At 35.6% G+C, this 23,866-nt stretch overlaps 2 protein-coding genes and 2 long non-coding RNA genes across 32 annotated transcripts; 2 read left to right on the plus strand and 2 right to left on the minus strand.

Moving 5' to 3' along the window:
- Positions 1 to 97: 97 nt before the first annotated feature.
- On the minus strand, positions 98 to 11,606 carry Cib (thymosin beta cib). 7 transcript variants are annotated; one of them, XM_070658210.1, is made up of 8 exons: positions 6,738 to 7,271; positions 4,809 to 6,452; positions 4,544 to 4,670; positions 2,483 to 2,629; positions 1,964 to 2,077; positions 1,357 to 1,470; positions 1,065 to 1,178; positions 98 to 987 (listed from the first exon to the last, which is right to left on the minus strand). In XM_070658210.1, exons 4-8 carry the CDS (start codon positions 2,610 to 2,612, stop codon positions 959 to 961), a joined length of 501 nt encoding a protein of 166 aa, XP_070514311.1. In that variant the 5' UTR covers positions 2,613 to 2,629; positions 4,544 to 4,670; positions 4,809 to 6,452; positions 6,738 to 7,271; the 3' UTR covers positions 98 to 958. The 7 variants fall into 7 exon arrangements, with proteins under 7 accessions (XP_070514311.1, XP_070514312.1, XP_070514310.1 ...); XM_070658211.1 differs by lacking the exon at positions 6,738 to 7,271 and having other exon boundaries at positions 4,809 to 5,085; positions 5,248 to 6,726; XM_070658209.1 differs by lacking the exon at positions 6,738 to 7,271 and having other exon boundaries at positions 4,809 to 6,726.
- LOC139103484 (uncharacterized) lies at positions 8,432 to 11,463 on the plus strand. 6 transcript variants are annotated; one of them, XR_011545901.1, is made up of 4 exons: positions 8,432 to 9,144; positions 9,215 to 10,261; positions 10,343 to 10,634; positions 11,015 to 11,463. It is a non-coding gene; the product is annotated as an uncharacterized lncRNA (long non-coding RNA). The 6 variants fall into 6 exon arrangements; XR_011545904.1 differs by having other exon boundaries at positions 8,432 to 8,845; positions 8,929 to 10,261; XR_011545902.1 differs by having other exon boundaries at positions 8,793 to 10,261; positions 10,343 to 10,424; positions 10,536 to 10,634.
- Positions 11,572 to 12,753, plus strand: LOC139103485 (uncharacterized). The gene is made up of 2 exons (XR_011545905.1): positions 11,572 to 11,712; positions 11,846 to 12,753. It is a non-coding gene; the product is annotated as an uncharacterized lncRNA (long non-coding RNA).
- Positions 12,478 to 23,769, minus strand: B52 (serine and arginine rich splicing factor B52). 18 transcript variants are annotated; one of them, XM_070658194.1, is made up of 12 exons: positions 23,608 to 23,769; positions 22,501 to 22,624; positions 21,246 to 21,316; positions 19,373 to 19,468; positions 18,739 to 18,762; positions 18,532 to 18,588; positions 18,257 to 18,326; positions 14,594 to 14,667; positions 14,314 to 14,502; positions 13,812 to 13,937; positions 13,296 to 13,418; positions 12,478 to 13,186 (listed from the first exon to the last, which is right to left on the minus strand). In XM_070658194.1, exons 2-12 carry the CDS (start codon positions 22,621 to 22,623, stop codon positions 13,045 to 13,047), a joined length of 1,095 nt encoding a protein of 364 aa, XP_070514295.1. In that variant the 5' UTR covers position 22,624; positions 23,608 to 23,769; the 3' UTR covers positions 12,478 to 13,044. The 18 variants fall into 18 exon arrangements, with proteins under 18 accessions (XP_070514295.1, XP_070514281.1, XP_070514282.1 ...); XM_070658180.1 differs by having other exon boundaries at positions 14,284 to 14,502; XM_070658181.1 differs by lacking the exon at positions 19,373 to 19,468 and adding an exon at positions 19,498 to 19,578 and having other exon boundaries at positions 14,284 to 14,502.
- Positions 23,770 to 23,866: the final 97 nt, after the last annotated feature.

Genomic DNA, 23,866 nt, shown 5'->3' on the forward strand with positions numbered 1-23,866 from the left:
CTAATGATAAATCTAAATAAAATATTTTTAAATATTTATAGTTAATACGCATTTAATAGACGTTGATTATCAATTAGGATTAAAGAAACAAACATCGTTTTTTTGTACAAATTACTTTTTTTTTATTCTTCGTAATAATTTCGTCGAAATGACAATGCGATGTATACGAAATATTAAAAAAGTACAATAGCCCGTTTATACAAAATATGATTTTTACAATACATAAATATAAGATCGACCACTGTGTATGTGTTACTTTCGCGATGTCTGCTGTAACGCATCAAATGCAATATCACCGACAATTTTGTCTGCTGTATAGAAAATAACGAATATACTCGCGCATGCAGCCCTTTTAATGTAAAAAAAAAAAAAAACTACATCCTCTGGTAAGAAGATGACGATCCCGTATTTTCACGATCTATAGAAATGAATTTCTAATTCGCCGCATTTATCAAATTTTTTTTTGTTTGTTACAAGTCTTTTTTTCTCTTAGTAGTCATATCTTAAAGACTATTCGAAAAATGTAATATTTGTTGCGTGCATAGCAACAAAACAAATAAATGTAGCGAAAGAACGTATTAAAAAAACCTTACAGCAAGACGAGAACTATGTTTCTGTACGATGTCATTCTCGTCTTTGACTAATTATTGCCCAATAGTCTTTCGAGGCGGTTTGGTACTAAGATAAGACAAGCAGGAACGGTATCATCATCAGCTACCTAATTTAAACGTTGGACGTTTTTAATCTCGCCAAAAGGAGAACGCCGGAAAATGGCGATTATAGGATAAGTATAATATTAGGCATTACGACTAATACAGTGCTTTGCATTCGCGCTTTTGTTTCCTTGGCAATGTATGAATAATTGTTATAAAATGTCACGGATATAGAAAATGGAAGAAACGACGATTCGCGCCGTCTCCGTTCCTTTCCTTCGTTTTTCTTCCTGTAGGTAGCTTTTCTAAGCGGCTATCTTCTCCGCGTCGATCGCTGAAACAGTATTGTCTCGGTAATAATGTTATCCAAAATTAATACAGAAGCATAAATTAAGAATATTATTTACAAACCTTCTTTGGTGGGCAAAGGATTTTTTTCAAGGGTTTCCGCATGCTTTAGTTTCGCTGGATCAAAATTCTCAATACCGGAGATAAGTTGTTGCTTCCCTTTTTCTTGTTGGATTGCTGTATAAAAAATAATATTTTATTAGTTTATAACACTTGCATATTTATTATAATTATTTTTTAATAAGATATTTGTGATAAGTAATTATCTAATAAGATAAATTGTTACTCGTTTTCATTTAGTAACTCACAAAGCTGTCTTTACATAAGTAGATTTAGAATGACTCATATGTCGTACCATCTTTATCAGGTAACGGGTTTTTCTCCTGCGTCTCGGTGTGCTTCAGGCTTGCAGTGTCGAACTTTTCAATACCCGCAATCAATGTTTGCTGAGTTTTCTCCGCGGCGACGTCTAAAAATAATCAAACCATATTTCAAAAATAGCAATGAACATTTGCAGCAAGAAGTAAAATTGCGACTCATGAATATAGCACTTTATTTAGCTTGTATAAAGCTACTTAATTTCTTTCAACCAAAAAAAAATCGATATATTGAATATAAAATAGAAGTAAATGGATATACATATGTATAAAAAGATACATGTATGAATACTGTACATGAATTATTTTTAAATCTATTTTAATATCTTGTTTTAGAAATTGTACAGCATAAAATTAATAAAAAAAAAAGCAATGCAGTCCCAGAATACCATAAAAACCACTAGTAAAATTTTTCTACACTGTCGAATTAATTTAAAATTAAGCTTTGCAGATGAAAGATTATTTCCTAGAAAATGGAAGTGATAGTTGATTTCGGATTTTTGCTGCCACCTTGAAAAAGCTGAGAATATGCTCGTTGAAGAAATGGATATAAAAGAAATTTCTTCGATCTTTAATGAGCAATACCTTTGGCGTTAGGCAACACAATCTTCTCTTTCGTGTCAGCGTGCTTCAATTGATCTGTCTTAAAGGTTTCCACGCCATGTATCAATTCAGAATGCTGCCGCTCTTGTCGTACGTCTACGTCAGTAAGTCACACCATTTTTTTTATATTGAAGTTATTATCATTTATATTGCAATGACTGAAATTTTGTGCGAGAGCTTTGCATTTTTAAAATGTTCTCCTTGATTTATTACTTTGCGGATAAACTCAATACTATTTCAATACATCTTTTTATATTTAACACTAAACGTCTAGTTTTACTTAATCAAAAATGGAAATTAGAACTCATAAACTTTTTAATTATTTGATTAATTCATACTAACAAATTATTTAAATTAGAATAAAAAATAATAAATACACAATATTAATTAAATATATTAATGAAATTAATAAAACACAAAAATATATGTTAAATAACTTATAAATAAATCATACATTAATTTATGGAAATTAAGATAAAAATATTCTTGCAACTTACGCACCTTCGGCGGAAGGTAAAACGTTTTTTTCAGCAGTAGCTGCTTTTTTCATACAGCCATGGTTGAAACCTTCCAATTCGCTTTTCAAGTCTAGGGCTACTTTAGGCAGATCCTTCAATGATGGACTCGACATGATTCAGTCTCTTTAATCTATAAAAAAAAAAGATTGTAGAATTAATTGTCTTTACTTATTGATATATGTACATTTAAAATAATCGAAGTTTATAATTTTAATCAAACAATTTCTAACTTTTAAAATGTTTAAACTGTATTATATTAATTTATTTAAAGCAACAATAAACAGGCATATTTTTTTATGTTTAATATGCAATTTATACGATAATATCACTTAAAAATTCTTACAAAATTAAAAATTATTGAATTATAAAAGTGTCAATATGTAAGTTATCATGCTTTATAATCTGAAGTATGTAATTGTTGATTGCAATTAATTCGAGTGTGTTTATGTTCATTTTTTTTTTTTTTTAATAAATTTAACACCGCAGAACATAAAAAAATACAAATATTTTTTCTTCATAAATTCTCGTTAATATTTTATAAAATTTAACCAAACGGTATTCTTCTTTATATATGATAATAATGTAAAAGGTGTTTGTGCAAGGTGTACGGACACCTGCCCGTAACGTAATCGATTTAACTTCCTGGAAGATAGCGGAACACGAGCGATATTGTGTCATAAAGTGCAAGAATCATTTCCACATAACGTGGACAAAGAGTATCGTTTAACAAATGCGAATGCAGCAGCGGGAAGCGGCGCATCGCAGTTTCCAATTGTTAACGCGAAGGTGTAGTTTCCTTTGTTAAATCGCACTACTTGCTGACAACAGCAGCAAGTGCTATTGAATGCCAACGAAGCTGAAGCTCGGAACAAAGTTATCGACAACGACGTCGGAATTGTACATTGCAATCTATTGCAAAATATATTTTTAAAAAGATGTGTCAGATTGAATCAAATTTACTGCCGCCGCTTTCCTGCGATGCAAATTTGATTCTTTCGCTTGGCTTATTTCGTGCTGCGAGAGTAAATGTGAATTTATTTTCACAGACTCGTATGACTTATGGCTTGGCTGACAAATTCATTCCGTATCACGCGACGGAAACAGTGGCTCGTTACTTCCGGTTTCTATTTCCTTCAAGTATACTTCCTTGCAACGGCTTTGTCAGCATGAATTATCGCTAACGTTAAAATCACAAAGCTACTAAGTAAAAGAAATCTTTCTTAAGTAATACGTAAATATCAGATAATATAAACCTAAAAGATAAGTTAAAATTGAATAGCTTATCACTACAGATAAGTTATTACATGACGATGTTTTTAACATTTAGTATTTTAGTAAATAATAAAATATGTAAAAAAATTATGTGCGTTTGAATTTGCGTTGAGTATTCTCAGTCGTTTATTCTACGTTTCGTGTGAAAGACATTATACTACAGCTGATTTCATCCGAACTCATCATTCGTTTACGATAACGACGCAGCCTATTACATGATCAAAGAAACACTGATAAATAACGTGTTTTCGTCGCCTTTTTTCTTTAAAGAACATGACAATTACATTACAAAGATATATTAAATAATTATAGCAGTAAGTGGATTACATATACTGTAATATATTCAAACTTTATAGATTAAACTTTTTTTTTTTCAAAGAATATCAAACAATTCTCGAAGATATGTTTTAAAATTATTGCTTTAAATGACATATGATACTTTTGGAAGAAAGACGACGTTCAGCAACTATTGAATCAAATGTTGCACTGCTAATAATTAATAGTTACAGCACGAAATCAGCACCACAGAGTCGTGTAGATGTGTGCATGCGCTTCTACATCACATATATACGTCTTATAAATCGAATACAGTACTGGCGACGTATTTACGTGTTAAACTGTCAATGACTCATCCGTCGGATGTCCCCTTTGCCCACCCCCTTTCACTAAACGGGCTTCTTAGCAACATTTGCGATTGTGCACGTTCAGACAGACTTTGTATGACTCAACATTCAAAAATGTAAGAAAAGAACGCAATACTAATTACGCTTACGTGGGCGACCGATATTGATCTGCGTTTAACTCCTACGTGGTTTTTTTTTCTAATCGTGTTGTGTTCTATAATTTATAACGAAATCAATTTTTCTATGCTTCTATTGCAGGCGTAAAGATTTCATTTCCTGTGGAAATAAACTAGATTAATATTTCAGTATATTTAGTAATTATATTATCATATAATAAATTATATTATCCGTGTCTCTCACACGTAAAGGAAAATCACTATTATTTATCTATGGTGATTAAAATATTATTTTTACCGTATGAGATGGTGTTGAAAAGCCAACGATAATATCGAATTCGTCTATACACGAATAAACTTGCGAGCTCAAAAGAGGCGCAGAGAGTAAGAAAAGGTCTGCATTCCACGTGGGTGAAGTCATGGGGACGTCGGATATTGCTAACCATATTATCGGTACATACGTCGTGATTGTGCAATATCATCAACAGTGCAAGGTCATCAATTTTGTGCGACTTTTTTTTTACGACGCTGTTTGAACGAAACTTCCAAACGGGATAATCTTGTAAAACAAATAGCTGAAAAAATAATTGAATTGCGCGAGATAAATCCTTCGAAACTTCGTAAAGACATTTATATCTCCAGAAACAGTTTTTCTCAGAGTTGCAATATTTTAGGTAATTATAATAGAATACTGAGTATGTGAATATGCAGAAAATACTGATAAACGAAAAACGAACCAGTCTCTTAAGTTGTTCGCCGAGTTTGAGCTGAGTTTTGGATCCAGGACGATACGTTCCTGGTATCGCGAGAGAGGCTTTCGAGAGATACGTTCAAACGGTGGGTCAGCATCGACAAGGCTGTGTATAGGTCCTTATATGGTAGCCAGTCGTATATGCCTGTATATAGGGAGAGCTCGAAAAAGAGGCCAAATGCGCAACAGAGAAGCAGCGGGAACTCACACATATCTTTTGCGTGTTCGTTTTGCTAAATTCTCTTTTTTTTTTTTTTTTTCATTCTTTTCATACATCTGTGTGGGCGGACGAAGCATTTGTACGTGTACGAACGAGAACAAGACTTGTGTGCCTGGATGCGCATAACGGTAAGAGAAGAGGACGAGCTCTCGATTGTCCGTAACCACGACGAAGCAGAGATAAAACAGTAATTCTCTTCTTTCACGATTATGACAACAGCACGTTTCATGAATCTATAGCAAACAATTGAGTCATTAACATTGATAAAATACAAAAAAAAAAATGCAAAACATTTATCATTCATTACTCATACAAAATACACGTACATATTGCTCACCACAAATAATTTACTCAGAGTGAACAAAGTTTTATATCGTGATTAATGTCAAAGTAAATAATTTTTAACTGATAAAAATTGATTCGACATAATAAGATTTGATGAAATACTTTTGCCACAAGTTACTAATTAATTTTGTTTATAAATCTCGTTTACGTTCATCGCGCATTTGGGAGCGGTAAGAAAATTACGAGCGTTTTAAGACCGACAAAAAGCGCCGTAATGCAATGACCGTTAGTTCCATTTAATTGAACATCCGTAATCCTAGCCGAGCAGCAAACAGCCGGGCAGGGTAAGCTTCTTATTAGTTATTATGCAAACTGCAAATGGTGGAATTTAATGAGACGAACCAACGATCTTACAGTGAAACTTGAATAAATCTCGGCTCGATCTTCTCGAGTGGACTTGTGAGGTGAAAAGCAAGTCTCTGTGAGACGTTAAAGAGGAAACTAGGTTGCCAGTGCAGTCAAGATGCGTCCACATAAACCAATGGTAGAGTCATCGAGATAGATTAGGATCCAGGTTGATATTTCATATAAGTTTTGTAAAAGTGCCTGAGGCACAATTTCTAATACTTCATTTTTAACGAGGTAAGTATGGCTCTAGGTCATGCATCCCCATTAACACGTGTAATCTGCAAACATTTTCTAAATATTAGAAATTAATAAAATGCATTTATGCATGTTTTAGAAACAACAATTTCATAAAGCACATAAACAGGGCCTATAGATATAAATTTACTTGACTTCTTTTAGATTATTTGTAATAAAGCTAAGTCAAACTAAAGTTTAAGAATCATTCAAGATCAATATATCCACATTAGATTCTGAAATAAAAGCTGATAGCAAGTGGCCAGGTTAAATGCATCTAAGATGCACTATCGTATCGATCCTTAAGTTAATCCTAAAGCAATGCTTACCGGGGACTACAGTGGACTTGATTTATCAACTCAGAAGACTCTGCACTCTCTACAGACGCATTGTCATAAGCTTGCGGAACGAGATCCTACGGTCGCTAGCTAACGAGTTCGCGCTGGCTGCCAATTAACTTGGGCAATCGTGTTTAATAGCGGGGCCTTCTGCGACCGGCTCTCTTTCCTTAGTCTCTTTCGTGCCACGCGTCCGCACGTGCACAACGCAACGGCGTGCACGGGTCTGTATCGATCGGCGGTGTAGGCCCTGCGGAAAGCGGTAAACACCTACGTGTGCATACAATGCCCACGCGAAAACCGGCTGCGTTTGTATTTGTCGGCTAGAGAAACGCTTTACCGAGCGACGACGACCGTCGAGCGGTCGAGCAAACGCAATTCTCTTTCTCTCCCCTTTTTCTCTTTCTCTCTCTCTCTCGTTCCAGCTCTCTTCCGTGCGACCGTGACGGCTAACGAACCCTGGACGCGCGTATCGTATCGAGCGGTGGCGCGTATATACCAGGGACGTAGGCACAAGTGTTGTATTGTATAAAATATTCCAGTCGCAAACGTGTCCTGGTACTTCTGATATCAAGTGCTCCGCCATGGATCGGGACAACCTCCGATTCACGACCGAAAGGCCGAGATATGGCGCGGGAAAGGGGGAGGGGGGGAAAGGGGTGGTTAAGTCCTAGACCTTTCGAGTTGAAACACTTGCTAAGGATAGTGAAGAACCATGTTAAAACCGTACGTAACGCTTACTTGAAATTCTTCAGCTCGACGGAATCCTCGATTCCCACGAAGACTTCCCAATCGGGTTAGAACCGAGCCTCGGTGGCATTAACGAGACGCGAGCCGCGTCGGAAGAGCACAGCACAGTTCACGAGCGTGAAATTGCGCGAAATTGGACTAAACTGAATATCTACGGATTACTTTTGTATATTTTCTTTGATCAAAATCTGCGGGAATTAAATGAGAAAGAAAAGACGACAGATTAAAAGATTTCGAAGTTCGATGACGATTCATTGTTTCTTAGCACTTGATATTGAAAGAAAACTATACAGTTATCGTTAGATAGGAATATCGATCGTTTATCGAGATGACCAATAAAAATGTCGTAATTTTTTTTGACCAACAGGCACGCGCGATACACATTGGGCGAATAATGGCATCGCGTAACGCGCGTAACTTCACGTGTCAGGAAATCTCTAAAGATTCTAAATAGTGTCACTTAGCGCCTCTCGTGCTGTGCACGATTATGGCACAGAAACTTACGATTGAGGAAAAAAAAAGGCTCCGTTATTAATTCGTGCCACAGCTTCCTTCGCACGTTATCTACCATCGTTTACGCCAAGTTTATTAAAACCTTCCTGGTGTCCCATTGTTCACTAATGCTGTACGCTCGAAAACATCTTTCCCAAAGGTAATGAAATCCTCGCAAGTTTTCGACGCGATTAAACGTAACCTGTACGAGTTCTATAAGCTAACCTGGTTCTTTTGGCAGTGTAAAATTTCTTAATTTTAGTACCGGAATATTGAATAACGACATTGTCGATATTTATCATAACCTACTGTTGAAACCGGCCAGTTTAGATTGCTAATTGTTTATATGTATATTGTGATGCAACATAAGGTACTCAAACAAACCGATACATCGTTCCCAGGAGAGCTGCTTAATCAGATCTGATTGGATGATTGCTGGAAGGCGAGCCTTCCGCTTTCTGATAACACAACGGCGTGCCAATATTGATACACGTGGGGATTTGTATTGCGACGCATGAATGGGTAGGGCATGAACGCATGTGCACCTACACACATACATGGATGCAATGAAGGGGGAGGCAGATTCGAGCCATCCGAGGTTGTGTCACGGGAGCGGCCAGCTCCTAGCAGCGGAGGAGACGGCGGCGGTGGTGGTGGCGGCGGCTGCCGCGGCAGACGGTTTCATCGATTGGCATTGCCGGCATCGTCCAGAGAAGAGTGTGAGCAGGGTCCGTGAACTCTACACCGACGGCGCATCCCCAGTTTTCATGGTCATGGGTGAGAGGGCGGTTTCCCTCAGTAGAAGACCGGGAACTGCGTCCTTCATCGATCATAACTTGAGATCAGAGATGATTGCCGTAATAACATTATCGATATTGTTATTTTCGTAATTTCTTTCTCTGCTTGAAGTCTTACGTTCAAATTGAATGAAATGTTTCAGCGTTCTACTTGGAAACACACATATAATACAAATTTGAATTTCAAAGGCATGCCGGAATGATGTTCCATTCACGGTTCTGATGTTATAATACGCTTTCTATTCGTTTAATTATAAACGGACACGAGATGAACTGAAGGAGAAATAAGACCGTTACTACCCATATGCGAGTATACCTCTTAAGAAAATGAAGTTATTGCCTGCTTGACATATCCAAATGTAAAAGAACGTCTTATATGCACCTAGTAACACCACTATTTGCTAAACAAAAATTAATTTTTGATCTTAGACGCCAGTGAAACAAATTTAGTCGGCTAAATGCAATGGCAAGCACTGATACACACGATTTGCAATGGCAAAGTTGCACTTATACAGAAGCCTCCTTGTTCGCCTTGAAACAAGCGGACACGACATGATAAAGTGCAAATGCAACGCCTGCTAACGATTCTCCCTTAGGAAAATGCAGAAAAATTATTACGATCGAATTCAATATTATGTTAAACATAGAATAAGTCTACATAATTCCTAGCTGTGAGTTTTCTTGAAATTAAGTAAATTTACGATGTTAAATGAAAGATTGTAATCGTTTAATATCTCACATTTAATTACTTTTAATTACTAAATTTAAAATCACAATCTAAATATCACTATTTGTAACACGAAACTGAGGCAATTAATATTCAATTTTATTTTCTAGAAATTGTTCTACGGATGTGAAAGATCAACACCGAATATGTGATGCAGAAGTACAAAAAATAAGTACTGGACCAACGACGACAATGATGAGAGAAAGACGCATATGCGTGCTTCACGTACGTTGTATGCATCTGTCAAAACCACGCCCTTATCCCCATCCTGTTGCCACGCGTTATTCGCCCGTATACGAAGGAAGAGCAAGGAAGTTCCCTGAGTCTTTCCACGATTGAAATAATTTACTTAGTTTCAATACAAAAAGCGAACAAGTTTAATTATTATTTAATTAGATATATCAAAAGCTAAGTTACTATATTTTTAACAAAATCTTTTAAAACACATGCAAATATACAGCAAAATGCAAAAAATATATTTAGTAAAAAGAAATAAAATAACGATTAATGAGTAAATTTTAATAAGTTATTTAAATTTTGCATTTTATATTTGCATTTGCAAAAACACATTTGGAAATTAAACGTCCTTAGAATTTATCTTGCTTATTCTTTTGGAGTATTTTAAATTGTTTCAATCGAAAATGCTAGGTGTTTGCACGATACAGGCCACTCATTAATTCGAGCTCATTAATTAAAGTTCATTAATTTTATCCTCATGCATATGCATAATTACAGTGAGAGATAATACGGTATGTACATTACCAGTAATCATTCTTGTTGGTTAGCGATAAAATATAGATATTTTATCTAATTCTATCTTTTAATTACAGGTTTTAGAACATTGTAATTATATAAAAATATATGGATATCACAACGATATATGGCAGTTATGATGGAATAATCATTAAAACGGTAAATCACCAGTTTCTGTTTCGTCTGATTTTCGATCATATTCCACGAAGAAGAATATTGCTGTTGCTACTTAATTAAGAAGACAAAGGAATAAAAAACATTTTCTCCTAGAAAGATGCTTTTCGACCACACCCCAGGTTCATTTTCGATCGCGTCGAAAGACTGATCGATATCTTGGTGCCCGGCTGATAGCGAAATGTTTTTTTTGAGGTATGTAATTATACATTATAGTCATAAAAAATTTATTTTATAATATTATTATTATTACCGTATCTTAAAATTTTTTACTTGTCTTGTATTTATAAAGCGGCAAATTTAATTTCTGAAACTATAATCAAAATGTAGTTTATGCCGAAATATCTCGTTTCGGTTGTGAGCAAATATAAACGATTTAATATTTCATGTTTATGTCCAAGTATAAATTTCATGATAATGTAATAAAGTATATGTTCTATTCTGAAGGACACACTGTTAATAAGATAAGTTAACACGCATGTTAAAGCTATTAAGCGAGATTTGGAAAATCATGATAACGCTGAATTATAAGGTGGTTGTTCCATTGATTCACAAGATTAAAACTTTATTTTCAGATCACTATCACCTTAAAAAAAAAATCACTCATTTACTCTTCACCAATTTCGGAATGGAATTAAGATATTTCATAAGAATGAAGAAATTGTTCGCTATACAATTCACCGTCTTATGTGAAAGAGAACACCATCAAACACAGAGTATCAAAGCTTTCCAACGCTCGACCATAAAGATTCTCACACCGGTCTAGAGTCAATCTTTCACTTCCTCAATAATATGCGAAGAACCAAAAACGATGAAAGAAAAGAAAAAAAGACTTGTCTGTGAGGTTTTTCGGAAAGCTTGTAAAAGCAAATAACTTTTTTAAAAGTATATAGAAATTCAAAAGATTACGAAAACTGTCTTTGAAAAATATTTAGTTTTGGCTGATTCGTTTTGAGGGTTCGTCTTTAATCCTTCATTGGACGCACATTGTTGTGAGGAAACTGCAGCAAGGGGTGCACTGACCTGTCAGTTGACGCGTGCGAGTTTCTAGGGCGCAAGCAGGCGCACTGTCGAACAGCAGGCGAACGTTGTTCAAGGGCAGGAACGAGACGGTACACTGACTGACCGGTTAGTGCTTCTGCAGCACGTAACACCAGGTAACAGCGTTGAGCAGCGCCAATCGTTCATCCCCCTCTACCCGTAGTATCCCTCCTCAGGGCAACAGGGCTCTCTCACCAGGATCGGCGCAGAAAAGGATTCTATGAAATAGATGGTATATCGAAAGAACCTTTTTATTTATATTAATAACATTGTTTTACAATAGTTAAGTAGCTCATAGCTAATGATATAAATAATTATAATAATAGCTCATGATACATGATTTATACCATAAAATTATATTTTAGTTGTAAATTGTACGTCGCTTCTTTGGCAACGCAACGTACAACGTCTGGGTCTTGCGAGTGCATATATCGCTCCTGGATTGAGATCCCACTACTCTGGAATGGAAACCAATCGACGCTTAGGTCTTACCTCCCCAATGGAATTAATTAATTGCCTTCTCCTTTTTTATGCGTTTCTTTCGATTTTCCTTGACCGTCACGCGAAGGAACAACTGATTCACTCTCAGTGATAACCAGGAATTCACGTCTGACTCATCGTTAGCATCGTAAATTTGACATTGAAATATCACAAAGTTGGTTGTCTATTAAAAATTATTTTTTTAATATCAGATTCGTATTTTATTCTCTTTAATGTTTTTTTTTTGTTTTAGTTGGTTTTCTAGTTGAATGTATTTTGCGATAATAATTTATTCCAGGCATTCTAGACATGTTACAGACACAGGGTAAAGAAAATGCCGAGGGTTGACACGTCAGTGAGTCATTCCAGTTTCAGGCGAACCCATCTGCGCGTCAGATGTTCACTAAACTACATTAAGTTTCCGCCAGTTGAGAATTTAAAATAACAGAAATTTTATCGAATATTTTCCTGAACAACCTAACATGTTAAAGGTATAGACTTGGATATAAAATAACAATTTGCATTGACATGAATTTTATTGACAGTTGAAATACCTCTTACCACTAAATTTAATACACATCACATACTTTCTTATTGTAATGTAACCATTAAGAATATATACAAAAAGCCATTATAAGGGAACTCGTATTATTATACGGCGATACATTAAAAATTTTTATTTTTAGACGTATGGATAAAGAATATATGAATGCGTGAATTATTTAAGTCAAATGATGTGTATCGCTAAACCTAAACTGATATTTAGAAAAGATAAGTAGTAAAGAAATAAAAAGTCAAGAAATATAATTAATTAAATCGAAATTTAATTAGCTACCTCAAGTCAATTAAAGTTGAATTTTAAGTGAACAATTGAAGTTAAATATCGAGGTAATATTATACTGTAATAATCATATATACCTGTATATTATACCGTGCTTTAATATAATGTACAGATTTAAACTCTTATTATTATTACAAATCGAAAAATACGCAAGATATTGATTTTTGAATGTGACTTGATATAAAAAAAAAGATAAAAGAAAAAAAAATGAAAGTAACGTTCTGACGTTTTTAATCTCTTTGCTTAGTCGGCTTTTTGTTTGCTGCTTTCAGGTGATTTATCTCCATTCATAGGTGAACGAGAGCGACTACGGCTCTTACTATGTTTGCTTTCGGATCGAGATCGGGATCTGTCGCCTCTGGAACGTTCGCGGCTTGATCTATCCCTAAAAAACATAACATTTAAAACGTTTTATATTCGCGTCATTATTCAAGAAATTATGATTTTCTTGCGCTATGTTATCGATTAAAGAAAAGGCGAGCGAGAGGACTCACTTTGAGGGAGACTTGGCTTTGGATTTGGACTGCGACCTGGATTTTGACCTCTCAGCCTTGGACCTAGAACGAGATCTGGATTTGGACTTTGACTTAGATTTCGACTTTGAGCGGTCTCTTGATCTGTAAAATTATATAGTTCAAAATGAAAGGGGTACGAAAGTAGAGAAAGTTGACAAAATACAAAGAAACTCGCTTTCTTTCTTTTGTTCGTTTTCCAAGCGCGCGAACGGTGAGTAGGTGAACGCGTATAAAGCGTGATTAAGCGTGAGAGCTCAAGGCACGTGGCCAGCCCAAAAACAATGCCAATAATAAATGGGAATGAGTGTACACTGACTGTGAAGACTAACTGCGCAAGAAAAAAAAAGTAAGTGAAATAAATAAATAAAAATAATAATAAAAAATTAATTAATAACTTTATATATATGTATATACATATATATGAATAAAAAAAATAAAACAGCTAACTGTGACGCAACATAACTAATCATAAAATAATTTTAAGAAGATACTTACTTAGATTTCGAACGTGAACGACTACGCTCGGGAGATTTGGATTTAGACTTAGACTTTGATTTGGAGTGTGCCCTGGACTTGGAACGGGTACTGCGACGGCTGTGGCTACGAGAACTGCGACGGCTTCTGTATTGCAAAAAGGAAAAAAAAAAAAGAAAAGCGATAAGACGTATTAAATGTCTTAAAAACGGTTTCCAACATTATCGTGAAACCATCTCATTATGCAATATATATTGCAATATGCAAAGAATAAAACTGATTATATAATTAAATAAAACAGAAACAAGTTTATAATTAATATAATAAAATAATATTAATTTTAACGTAGAAAAAAAGAAGTAAAATATTAAAAATTAATAAAAATAAATCGACTGCTTGATGCAAATTATTGAATAAACTATAAATAAATATTAGAAACAAAAATAAATCATAATAGAAAACAACAGGTGACATAATGTCGCCCCGACAGTACCTTGATCGGGATCGAGAACGACGATTATACCTTGAACGGGAGCGCGACCGACGGCGCGATCGTGATCGTGATCGGGATCGCGATCTTGAACTAGACGATCTTGAACGACGGCCGCGTCTCTTATCTTCGATGAGTCTAATCCTGCGACCATTCAATTCTGTATCGTCCAATTTATCGATAGCATTCTTCAAGTCCGAGTATGTCGCGAATTCGACAACTCTGTAAAATTTTAAATGTGTTATTTAATCACAGAGTAGTATAGACATGCAAATTATCATGCACGAAATAATTAATAAGTGTTGTCGCTTACCCTTCATTTCTACGTTGTTTATGAGCATCAGCATAAGTTACTTCTCCAGCTTGTCTCATGTAATCCTTTAAATCCTGAACATCACACAAGAACCAAAATTAATATATTTTTCTATGTTGGTTTGTATAAATATGCAAATAGATTTAAAATTATTAGTTGGAATTTACTATAGTGTTTCTAATCTTATGTATCGCGCAGGTTAAAATAAATCCTGTGCACTCATACGTTAGACTCTATTTCGATTTCCTTTCTTGCGGGAGGTAACCTGGGTCAACTCAACTAGAAAAAGAGACAAGCACAGTATGATGTCTGCTCGCGTCTTCATTGTCGAGAACGTTATGAATTGCGTGCTCGAATTTAGTCTCTGCTCATCGACGCAACCTTTCTTTTTATGCAATTCAATCTTCAAAATAAACGTGCTTATAATTTTTAACATATATATGTACACATACACAAAACTCCGCTCTGCAAAATGAGACGTATTTTACGTAATTTATAATATTTTTAGAAAAAATACTATTTCCCCAAAAATATTTTTACTTGCAGAACGGCTCACAATAAAATTACAAAAGTAATAAATTTCATTATTTTTTAGTATAATATCTATAATATACGATAAAAAATATGGGCATAAATTGAAAATTAATATGATTAATATATGTATAAATCTTTAAAACGAGTTATACATGTAATAACAGCAAAAAGCTTGCTATTAAGCAAAAATAAAGTTTTAACGTAATTATACATAATAATTATTCAGTGGGAGTTTTAAAGACTAAATATACATTCTACGTTGCAATAGGAAAAGCAAGTTTGTAGGAAGTAGTAGAAAAAAAAAAAATTAATTGTTAATATTTCGCTAAAAATAAAAGCAGAGCGAATTCGTTAATAATGTCTTCTGCGTTACATTTTTGTAGACTTCTTCTTAATGTTGCAAGATTACTCTCTACATTGTAAACATGATGTCTCTTCCGTTTTATCAGTGTTCTTTCTGTTGTTTCTTCCATATATGATTTAATCTAATGCTTCACAGTCATTCCTTATAAGAGATATCAGCAAGTAAAGGTGGATATTATCTAATGGCCCCTTTGCATTCAATCATCGTTCTGGGTGATGTATTTATGAGTATCTCTTTCTTTCTCTCTCTCTCTCTCACTCTCTGTGTGTGGGAACCAGGTACGGCTTTTGTGTTGTGGACGCACTAGGTAGACAGAAGATAGTTGTACCTCCTATACCCGTTGTTTTACAGAATAAGTATGTGTCGATGCCTCCTTTTCTGCGGGATACCATATGGCGGCTGTCTTTCTGAGATTCGTGCCAATGTTTCTCAGGGTCCAAGTATTTTCCATGTAATAAAAGAAAAAAAAAAAAAAAGATAAACCGCTCTCGCGCATGCCACTGCCCATGATATATCTTTGGATGAATTTCCTCTGAAATACCATTTTTTTTTGCTTGCTATATTCAAAATATAATACTATAATAATGCAAATTGTTTTGCATAAAGAAAAGTTGGTCTTTCGCTTTCCAAAGAGAACTTTAAAATATACACATTGTGATAGAGAGATATTCATTATAAAAATTAAAAAAAAGTTTAAAATATACAAAGACGCGAAATTAATTTGACTAATAAGTGATTTTCTAATTTCGAGCACATTAATATCACTAATAATTAATGTATCACTAATGATTTCCTACTTCCGGTTTCACATTTTTTTTGCGCGTGCACAGCTCCGAGCTTCGTAAAACATCTGAACGATTCGATGTATGTTGAGCTATAGTGCACAGTAATATTTAGTAATAAGGTGTATAGACAGGTATATAATAATTATATATATATATATAGTATACATATGTGAACAAAACACGTGATCAAGAGTGTGTAATTATAATAGATATAGATGTGTATATCTAAAAGTACACTCGGTTAAGGTGACGCATTTACCTTGGGCCCAGGCACCACCTTGCTTACGGACAGAGAGAAAGGCCAGACACACGGCGCTCGGTCGGGTCGAACGGATCTGTATGGCGTAGACGCGGATGGTTCGGATTTCGGCCCGCGTTTGCCCTCATGGGTGTGGCCGTTGCCTGACTTACTAGATGGCTAGGTTGCGTGGCGTACCAGTAGCAATGACAGTCACAGTGGAGTGGTAGATGTGATGGTGGTGGTTGTAATGATGGTCGATGGTGAAGGTACTGAATTATGACCATGTTGGTTTATAGTAATAGGAATGGTGAGTATATTGATGGTTGAGGTTTACGTAAACGTATGTTTGTTTCCCAGACGAATAAAGTAGATAGCGGCGGTTGAGTCTCTCTCTTTCTCTCTTTTTTCCCCCAGTGATCACGATGAAGAGGATCGAAGTACGCACGATAACCCTATCACTGAGATTTCACCGGGATCACCACGTATTACTGCGCGCGAGTAGTAGTATGATGGTAGATAGGTGGTGGTAGGTGTACTCCCAGTGCCACACGCGGCTCTCTCTGTCACCCGGGACACCTCAGAACCAACCTGGTGCCACTTGACCTCAAGGCGGGCCCATCGCGTGCATCGTCATCTTTATCATCGCACATCATCAGTCTATTGGCCCTACCGGTCGCCCCTCCTCGGCGAAGAGGATATGACTCTTCGGAAAGAACATCAATTTTATTTTGTTTTTCTCAAACTGTTGACCGAACGTAAATGAAATAATAAATTGAAAAAGTAACGTTGAACAATCGAGACTCGATCGAGAGAATATCTTTTCGTCAAATAATCAATCATTAGAAAAGTGCAACGATAGACATAGAAAAAATATATACTTTTATAGATTATATAATATATGAATATATATAATGTAAATTGATCAAGTAAGACTTGGTTTACGTGCAGTCTTCAATTCATTAATAGAACTTTAAAAATTTTTTTTTTTTTTTGGATTTTGTTTGAACAGCATCTGTTGTTTGTGCGTCCTGGTATTTCCCACATATCGTTTGCATTCGTCTATACGTTCTGTCTTGGCTTATCGTCTCCGTCCGTTTCCATCTGGATTCGTTCTTTCGTTTCTTCCACTTTACAGCTCTTCGTGTCCACGACGTCCACTGAATATCTTTGTCCAATAGTACCTGGTGGCGTTTGTCTCATCACGGGTTGTTGCTCCGAGTTCCTTCGTGCATGCTTGTGTTCTTGTATCAGGTATAGTGAATATGCCATGTATCTCTTGCACATCGCACGTATAAATTCTAACCTCTTCATTCATATAATTTTTTATTCTCTTTCTCTCTTATTTATCTTTTTCCTTTTTGGAAAATGTTGTTTGCACATGTGTATAAAAGTTTGATTTCAATTTTTGCCATAGACTTACTTGATCAAAATCTTACATCTTTCTACATTTTAAAATAGGGTTCTTTTCTCTGAGTAAATAAACGTAAAATGAGACGAAAGACAATTGAAGAACCAAAAAAAGAAAAAAAATTGTTAAATATCGATCGCGTGGAATTTGATTAAAACTGCGAAAAAATTCGACAAAACTAGAGATTCAGAGTGATATATAAATTCGAAAAACCTATATAAAGCAGTGCAATGTTTTATCTGAAATCGCGAATAGTAATCAAACTAACGAAGATAAAAAATGTAAAAAAAAAAACAAAAAAAAAAGAAAGAAAGATACGTGTATCATTTACCTGCCAACTAACACGGCTGGACAAATTCTCCACGGTGAGGCGGTACTCGGTGCGTGTTGGTGGTCCATATCTACAATGGGAAAAAAACCGGCTATTATCTACATGTATATTTTTAAACCAAGCAGGTTTGTCTTGGACCTGACTTTACGTTAATGTAGCGAATGAAAGTATGATATAAAACGCAATATATTGATATTTAATTCAAGACATTTACAACAGTAAAGTTTGTGTAAGTTAAATTGTAATCGTTAGAGCGTAACATTAGATGTATGTACCTGGGCAATGATTGCTTGTAGCTAGATGCAGTCCTCGTGTTTCTGTTCACACTATCTCTGCAAAAAGGGATGTCATGTGAACAGAAATAACGGATCGTCGGTTAAACCTTCAGCAAATAACTACAGATCTGCACTCATTGCTCAGGCACACAATCAATCACCTGTTCCAATCGAATCAAATCTATTCAAAATGCAGCAATAGCGTACCTGTCGTGCCGCATATCGTCTCGGCTGTAACAAACATAATACCACACATCTATTAGTCGCCAATTACATCAATTAATCTCGTTCAACTACCAGCAATAAACATAATGTCTGGGAGGGTATCGCTAGGCGTTATCTTGCTATCACTTTTTCATCGCGGTAAGACTTTGAAAATTCGACGTACTCGGGAGAGCAGTCAAATCCAAGACAACCAATTCTGAAGATAATTCGATTTTTAGTTAAACGTATTTTCTTATGCGCAAAGGCAAGAGGAGTTTGCAAACGCGTAGTTTATCACTCGTCTCTACGCCCTTTCTACGCTAGAGCTTATCAATATCCAAGGTTACGTTCTTCCCTGTGCGGATGATGTGCGAAATCTATTACGCGATATTAAATAAAATTTAAAAAAAAAAAAAAAGAAAAAAAAAAGAAAAAAAATTTGAAAAACATTAATAAATAAAACAAGTAAAAAAAATTTAATAAAAATTGATATACAAGATAAAGATACTCGAACAAACGGGAAGTAAACTCATCAGCTTAATCGTCTGGATTTCGCACATCCCGAGCCGGCAGCCTGCAGGGGAGGAAGGGATAATGATCGCTCTGATAAAATAAAAAAAAGGATAGCGTGTCTTACGCAGATCGCCTCGAGTCCCCATAACCACCACGGGAGTCACCATAGCGCCACTGGTCACTACCCCTAGGTGTCCCCCGGGCCCTCTCTACAGTAATTCTGTAACAAGACACATTGGATATGCTTACTTGTCTCTCCAGGAGCGTGAGCGTCCGTAGCCACGGTCGCCTCGCCTCCCTGAAACACCCCGTGCTATCTCCACCGCCACTCTGAAACACACCCAACAAAACCCCGCCTAAGTTCACGACTAATTCTTACTCTCTAAAGCTGCTTCCTTCCTTCCTTCCTTCCTTCCTTTTCTTTCCAGCCTCCTTTCTCCGCGAAATCCGTTCAAATATCATCCGTCCCTCTCTTTCAGAATCTTTATCGTCCGGTTTCGTCTCAGGCGCTGTCCCCTCTCTGTTTTTTCTTTCCCCCTATCTATCTTTCTCTCCCTCTCCCTCTCTCTCGCTCTCACTCTCTCTTTCTCTCTCTCTTTCACGACCTGTTCTCGTTCCTTACAAGATGCTACTTATTATCTTATTAATTTTTTTTTTTTTTTACCACATCCATCACAGCTTTTTCATAATTATATCGGTGATTCTTATAATATATCTAAATTTGTTTTACTGAAATTATGATGCGTTATATAGAATCACATGATGAACTTATGAAAAAGCATATGTGCCCAATTTTTTGGCAAAAAAAGAAGCAATATAACATTTCTCCAGACGAAGATTTTCATCGCCTTTTTCTACTCGGGGAATTGATGGAAGTAGTTCAAAATGGCGGTAAGTCATTTAAGACACATTTTTCACGGTAAATGTCCAATCATAAATTTGGAGGACAGACGCCGTTTACTATAGATGCAAAATTAAAGGCATTAACGGATCTCCCGTTGAATGCGAACAAATAATTGTGCACTGTACATTTGTTTTTAATCAAATAGAAGCAACAGCGAATAATATTACTGGTACAGGTTGAAATATACAATTAGAGCGATTAGTGTTAAAAATACTGCCACCTTATTAGACCGTATTTTGTAAGTTTTTACAACATTTATTCTAAATGGAAAACTATTATTATCTCTTCGATATAGAAGATACTAATATTATTGACACACTTACATAAATTCCCAAAAAGAATAATAAAAAGAGAAAAGCATGTAAAAAAGAAATTTTTCTAAAGAAAATTTGTTGTATTAAAAAATACAATTTTCTCGTTGTTCGAATGCTATTGCTTCTCATATATCAGTCTAATCTCAAGTGACGCAACAAGACAAAGATAAATTGATAACTGTTTGATTGAGATAACAAGATACTGTGTATTTTATGTTGATTCAGACGAGAATATTACGAGTTAAATTATAAATAATTCACAATATTTTTTTTTTCCCCGCATGATTCTCCACTGAATCAACATTTGTTATAATCTTAACAGATTAGATTCTTGATGGTTCAATAACTTTCGTTAATTAATAAAATCTTTAATATAAGAAGCTAAACTTGTAACTTGCATCTTAATAAAAAATAAGAAAATGTATTATATTTTTAATGAAACGAATACTTGATATACGTCAGAAAAACATACAAGAAGGAATTACATCTGATATATGTGACATTAGTTAATTTCGATGATACTAATTTTAATTTACCCTTAGTATGTTAGTGTAATAAATTGAAACTTGCTTAGTTTACAACAGAGAACCCCCAGTACCAATAATATTGTAATTATAATAAAGTTCAAACATTAATTGTAATCACAATGACAATCCATATACTAAATGGATTGTTATAAAAACTAATCAGTCATGCAAACATGCTACCTATACCATTCCGCCTAATATAATTGCCTAATACACATGTTTCATACATTAAATAATATACGATTACATTACCTTTCTCCTAAAAGTTCCTTCCCATTTAGTTCGTATACAGCATCATCAGCATCCCTATAGTCATCGAATTCCTAAAAAAAAAAATTTATTATTATCCATGAATAATATGTAACCTTATTATTTTAATATTACTTGCATGCGATAATATCGCTCGTACCACGCAACTAAAAAAAAAAACCTTTAAAAAAATAGTAAAATGCACATGATATTATTTAACTTAGAAGTTAATTATCACAAATTTGCGATAAAAATATTTAAATGTACTTAATGATAAGACTTTAATTTGTTAAGATTATATATTTTTTTGTACCCAAAATTTTAAGATAAAATGTATCACTATTTAATTTAATTAACTGCAATAATTAATACTACAGGTATATAGCTATTGTAAGAGTGCGCAATCTTGATTATTGTAAGTGCTTAAAAAATTTTTAATTATCGGTATAATTATTTAATAATATATGGCCCATTATAGATGATTTAGTTTCCCTGATTATACATAACTTACAAAGCTGTTGCAGAATAATCGATGATAAGCAGCACACAGCTCCACTAAACCGCCACAGTACCAGTGTGCTCAGGGCTCAGGTCAGGTCAACTCAGGTTATCGAGTTTTATTTGTAATTTAACACTCTACAGCTTACCCACTTTGGTCCACATTTTGAAGAAATAAGTAACTATTTTTCGAGAATTTTTTTTTTTTTTTTTACTTAAAAGTATCATCACATCGATAAATTTCAATATTAAATACAAATTTTTATTATAAAATAATGTAAAGTATATCAAAAGATGCAATAGAAATATCTAGTACAAAATAACAAGTTATAATTTTATGTTTGAATGTTGAATGAGGCTTATCAAACAAAAACTTTCCACACACAAGTATATACATTATTATACAAGTATGGATAATACTTGTTGTTAAAATATAACTGCAAAAAGCTGAAAAACGTTTCAAGTTATTAACTTGAAAAGTGCATCAGCAGAAAGATAAGAGGGAAGTACTAACTGTGGGAGCAAACATTATTATAGGACCAAATTGAGTGACGCAAAGTGTTACTCGTGGTATTTACAGCTGGATACAGATACTTACGACAAAGCCATAACCATTCTTGATGAGAACATCACGGAATCGACCGTAGCCTCTGAAAAATCTCTCAAGGTCTCTTTCCCTGGTGCCGTATGGAAGCCCACCGACATAGACTCTTGTCCCTACCATACTGTAAAAAAAACAATTGAACCACATTAGACTTACCACAAAGGCAAATCCATTCTTCATAGCGACCTCCTTGATTCTACCATATTTCCGGAAGAACTTCTCAAGGTCGCGCTCTCTCACCCGGTACGTTAATCCACCAACGAATACTCGAGTGCTCATTCTTAAAGGAAAATATAAAAACACCTTACATAACAGGCTACCTCCAGAACCTGCCGTTTAATCACATGACAACATAAGATAATCGTAATTTCTCAAGCCTAACCGAGGCAATTAAAAGTAAGCCTTAATAACTGTTCGCAAATAAAATTTAAAAAATAAAATAAAATAAAAAAAATGGTGTTTCTATAATTGCTCTTTCAAGGAATACAGTAACTCAAATTAATTTATTAAATTGAGTCCAATTAGCAAACCATTAATAATTTTCATTACTTGTTGATTATGTACATGTATCGTATGCTATTGCCTTATCAACGCATTAATATACGGAAGTATCGTTAATAACGTTCGAGATTTCTTCAATGTACCGAGGTGCTTGTACGATTCGCGAAACGAAGGTACGAAAGGCTTTCCCGGAACTCGCGACCGCATGGAACTCCCGCGTACACGCTTAGAGGCGACCCCGAGGAAGGGAAAAAAGGCAGGAACGTGAAAAAACTTTTGTGCCGGCGAACGAGCGCCGCACGGCACCGTGCAATCGGAAATTTCTGGGGAATGCTCGCAGATTTCGAAGCCACGGCTCGCCGAGGGAATCGAGCGGCGCGATCGATACGGACGGCGTCGTCGGTTAATTGCGTCGCGAGTGATACTCGGAAAATAATGATGGCCGCGGCGGAACGATCTGCGTCTTCGACGCGACCGGGGTAAGCACAAATAATGATGTGCGATCGCGTGCTCCAATTGCAACCCGGATTCCCGGTTCTTTCTCGCGGATTGCGTCGTCACCGACGTGCCCACACGACTCGTCACAATTATGCAGAGCGGAAGCGGGAGAGCTGGAAAGGGAAAGCGTCGCCTCGCGTTGAATCAAGTTACACGGGGAAGCGGACGATCTACCTTCGTCCCGCAGCGTTTTCACGCATTTTTCTCGTCCCGAGAGCGCGGCTATTGGGAATTATCGGGCGTCTAAGTTCCGTCCGTACTCACCTGAATGTATAGAGGTAAACTGCAGGCAAATGGTTCTCTTGTATGCTTCCTCACGCGACGCAAAACCAACCGTACTATGAGAGATACTAAACGGCACTCCGCACGGCGAGCCTGCCTCGTAGCAACAACGGAAACAAAACGGGGTTCACGCGATGGCGCGCAGAGCAATTCAGGCAGTTACAAGAACCAACCTCGACACCAGACGCCTTTGCCTCCACCTTTATTCCCTCCACAATTGGGCGCGCCGTGCGTGTGCGCA

This window comes from Cardiocondyla obscurior, linkage group LG06 (genome assembly GCF_019399895.1).
Source record: "Cardiocondyla obscurior isolate alpha-2009 linkage group LG06, Cobs3.1, whole genome shotgun sequence".
In the NCBI taxonomy this organism is placed as follows: Eukaryota; Metazoa; Arthropoda; class Insecta; order Hymenoptera; family Formicidae; genus Cardiocondyla; species Cardiocondyla obscurior.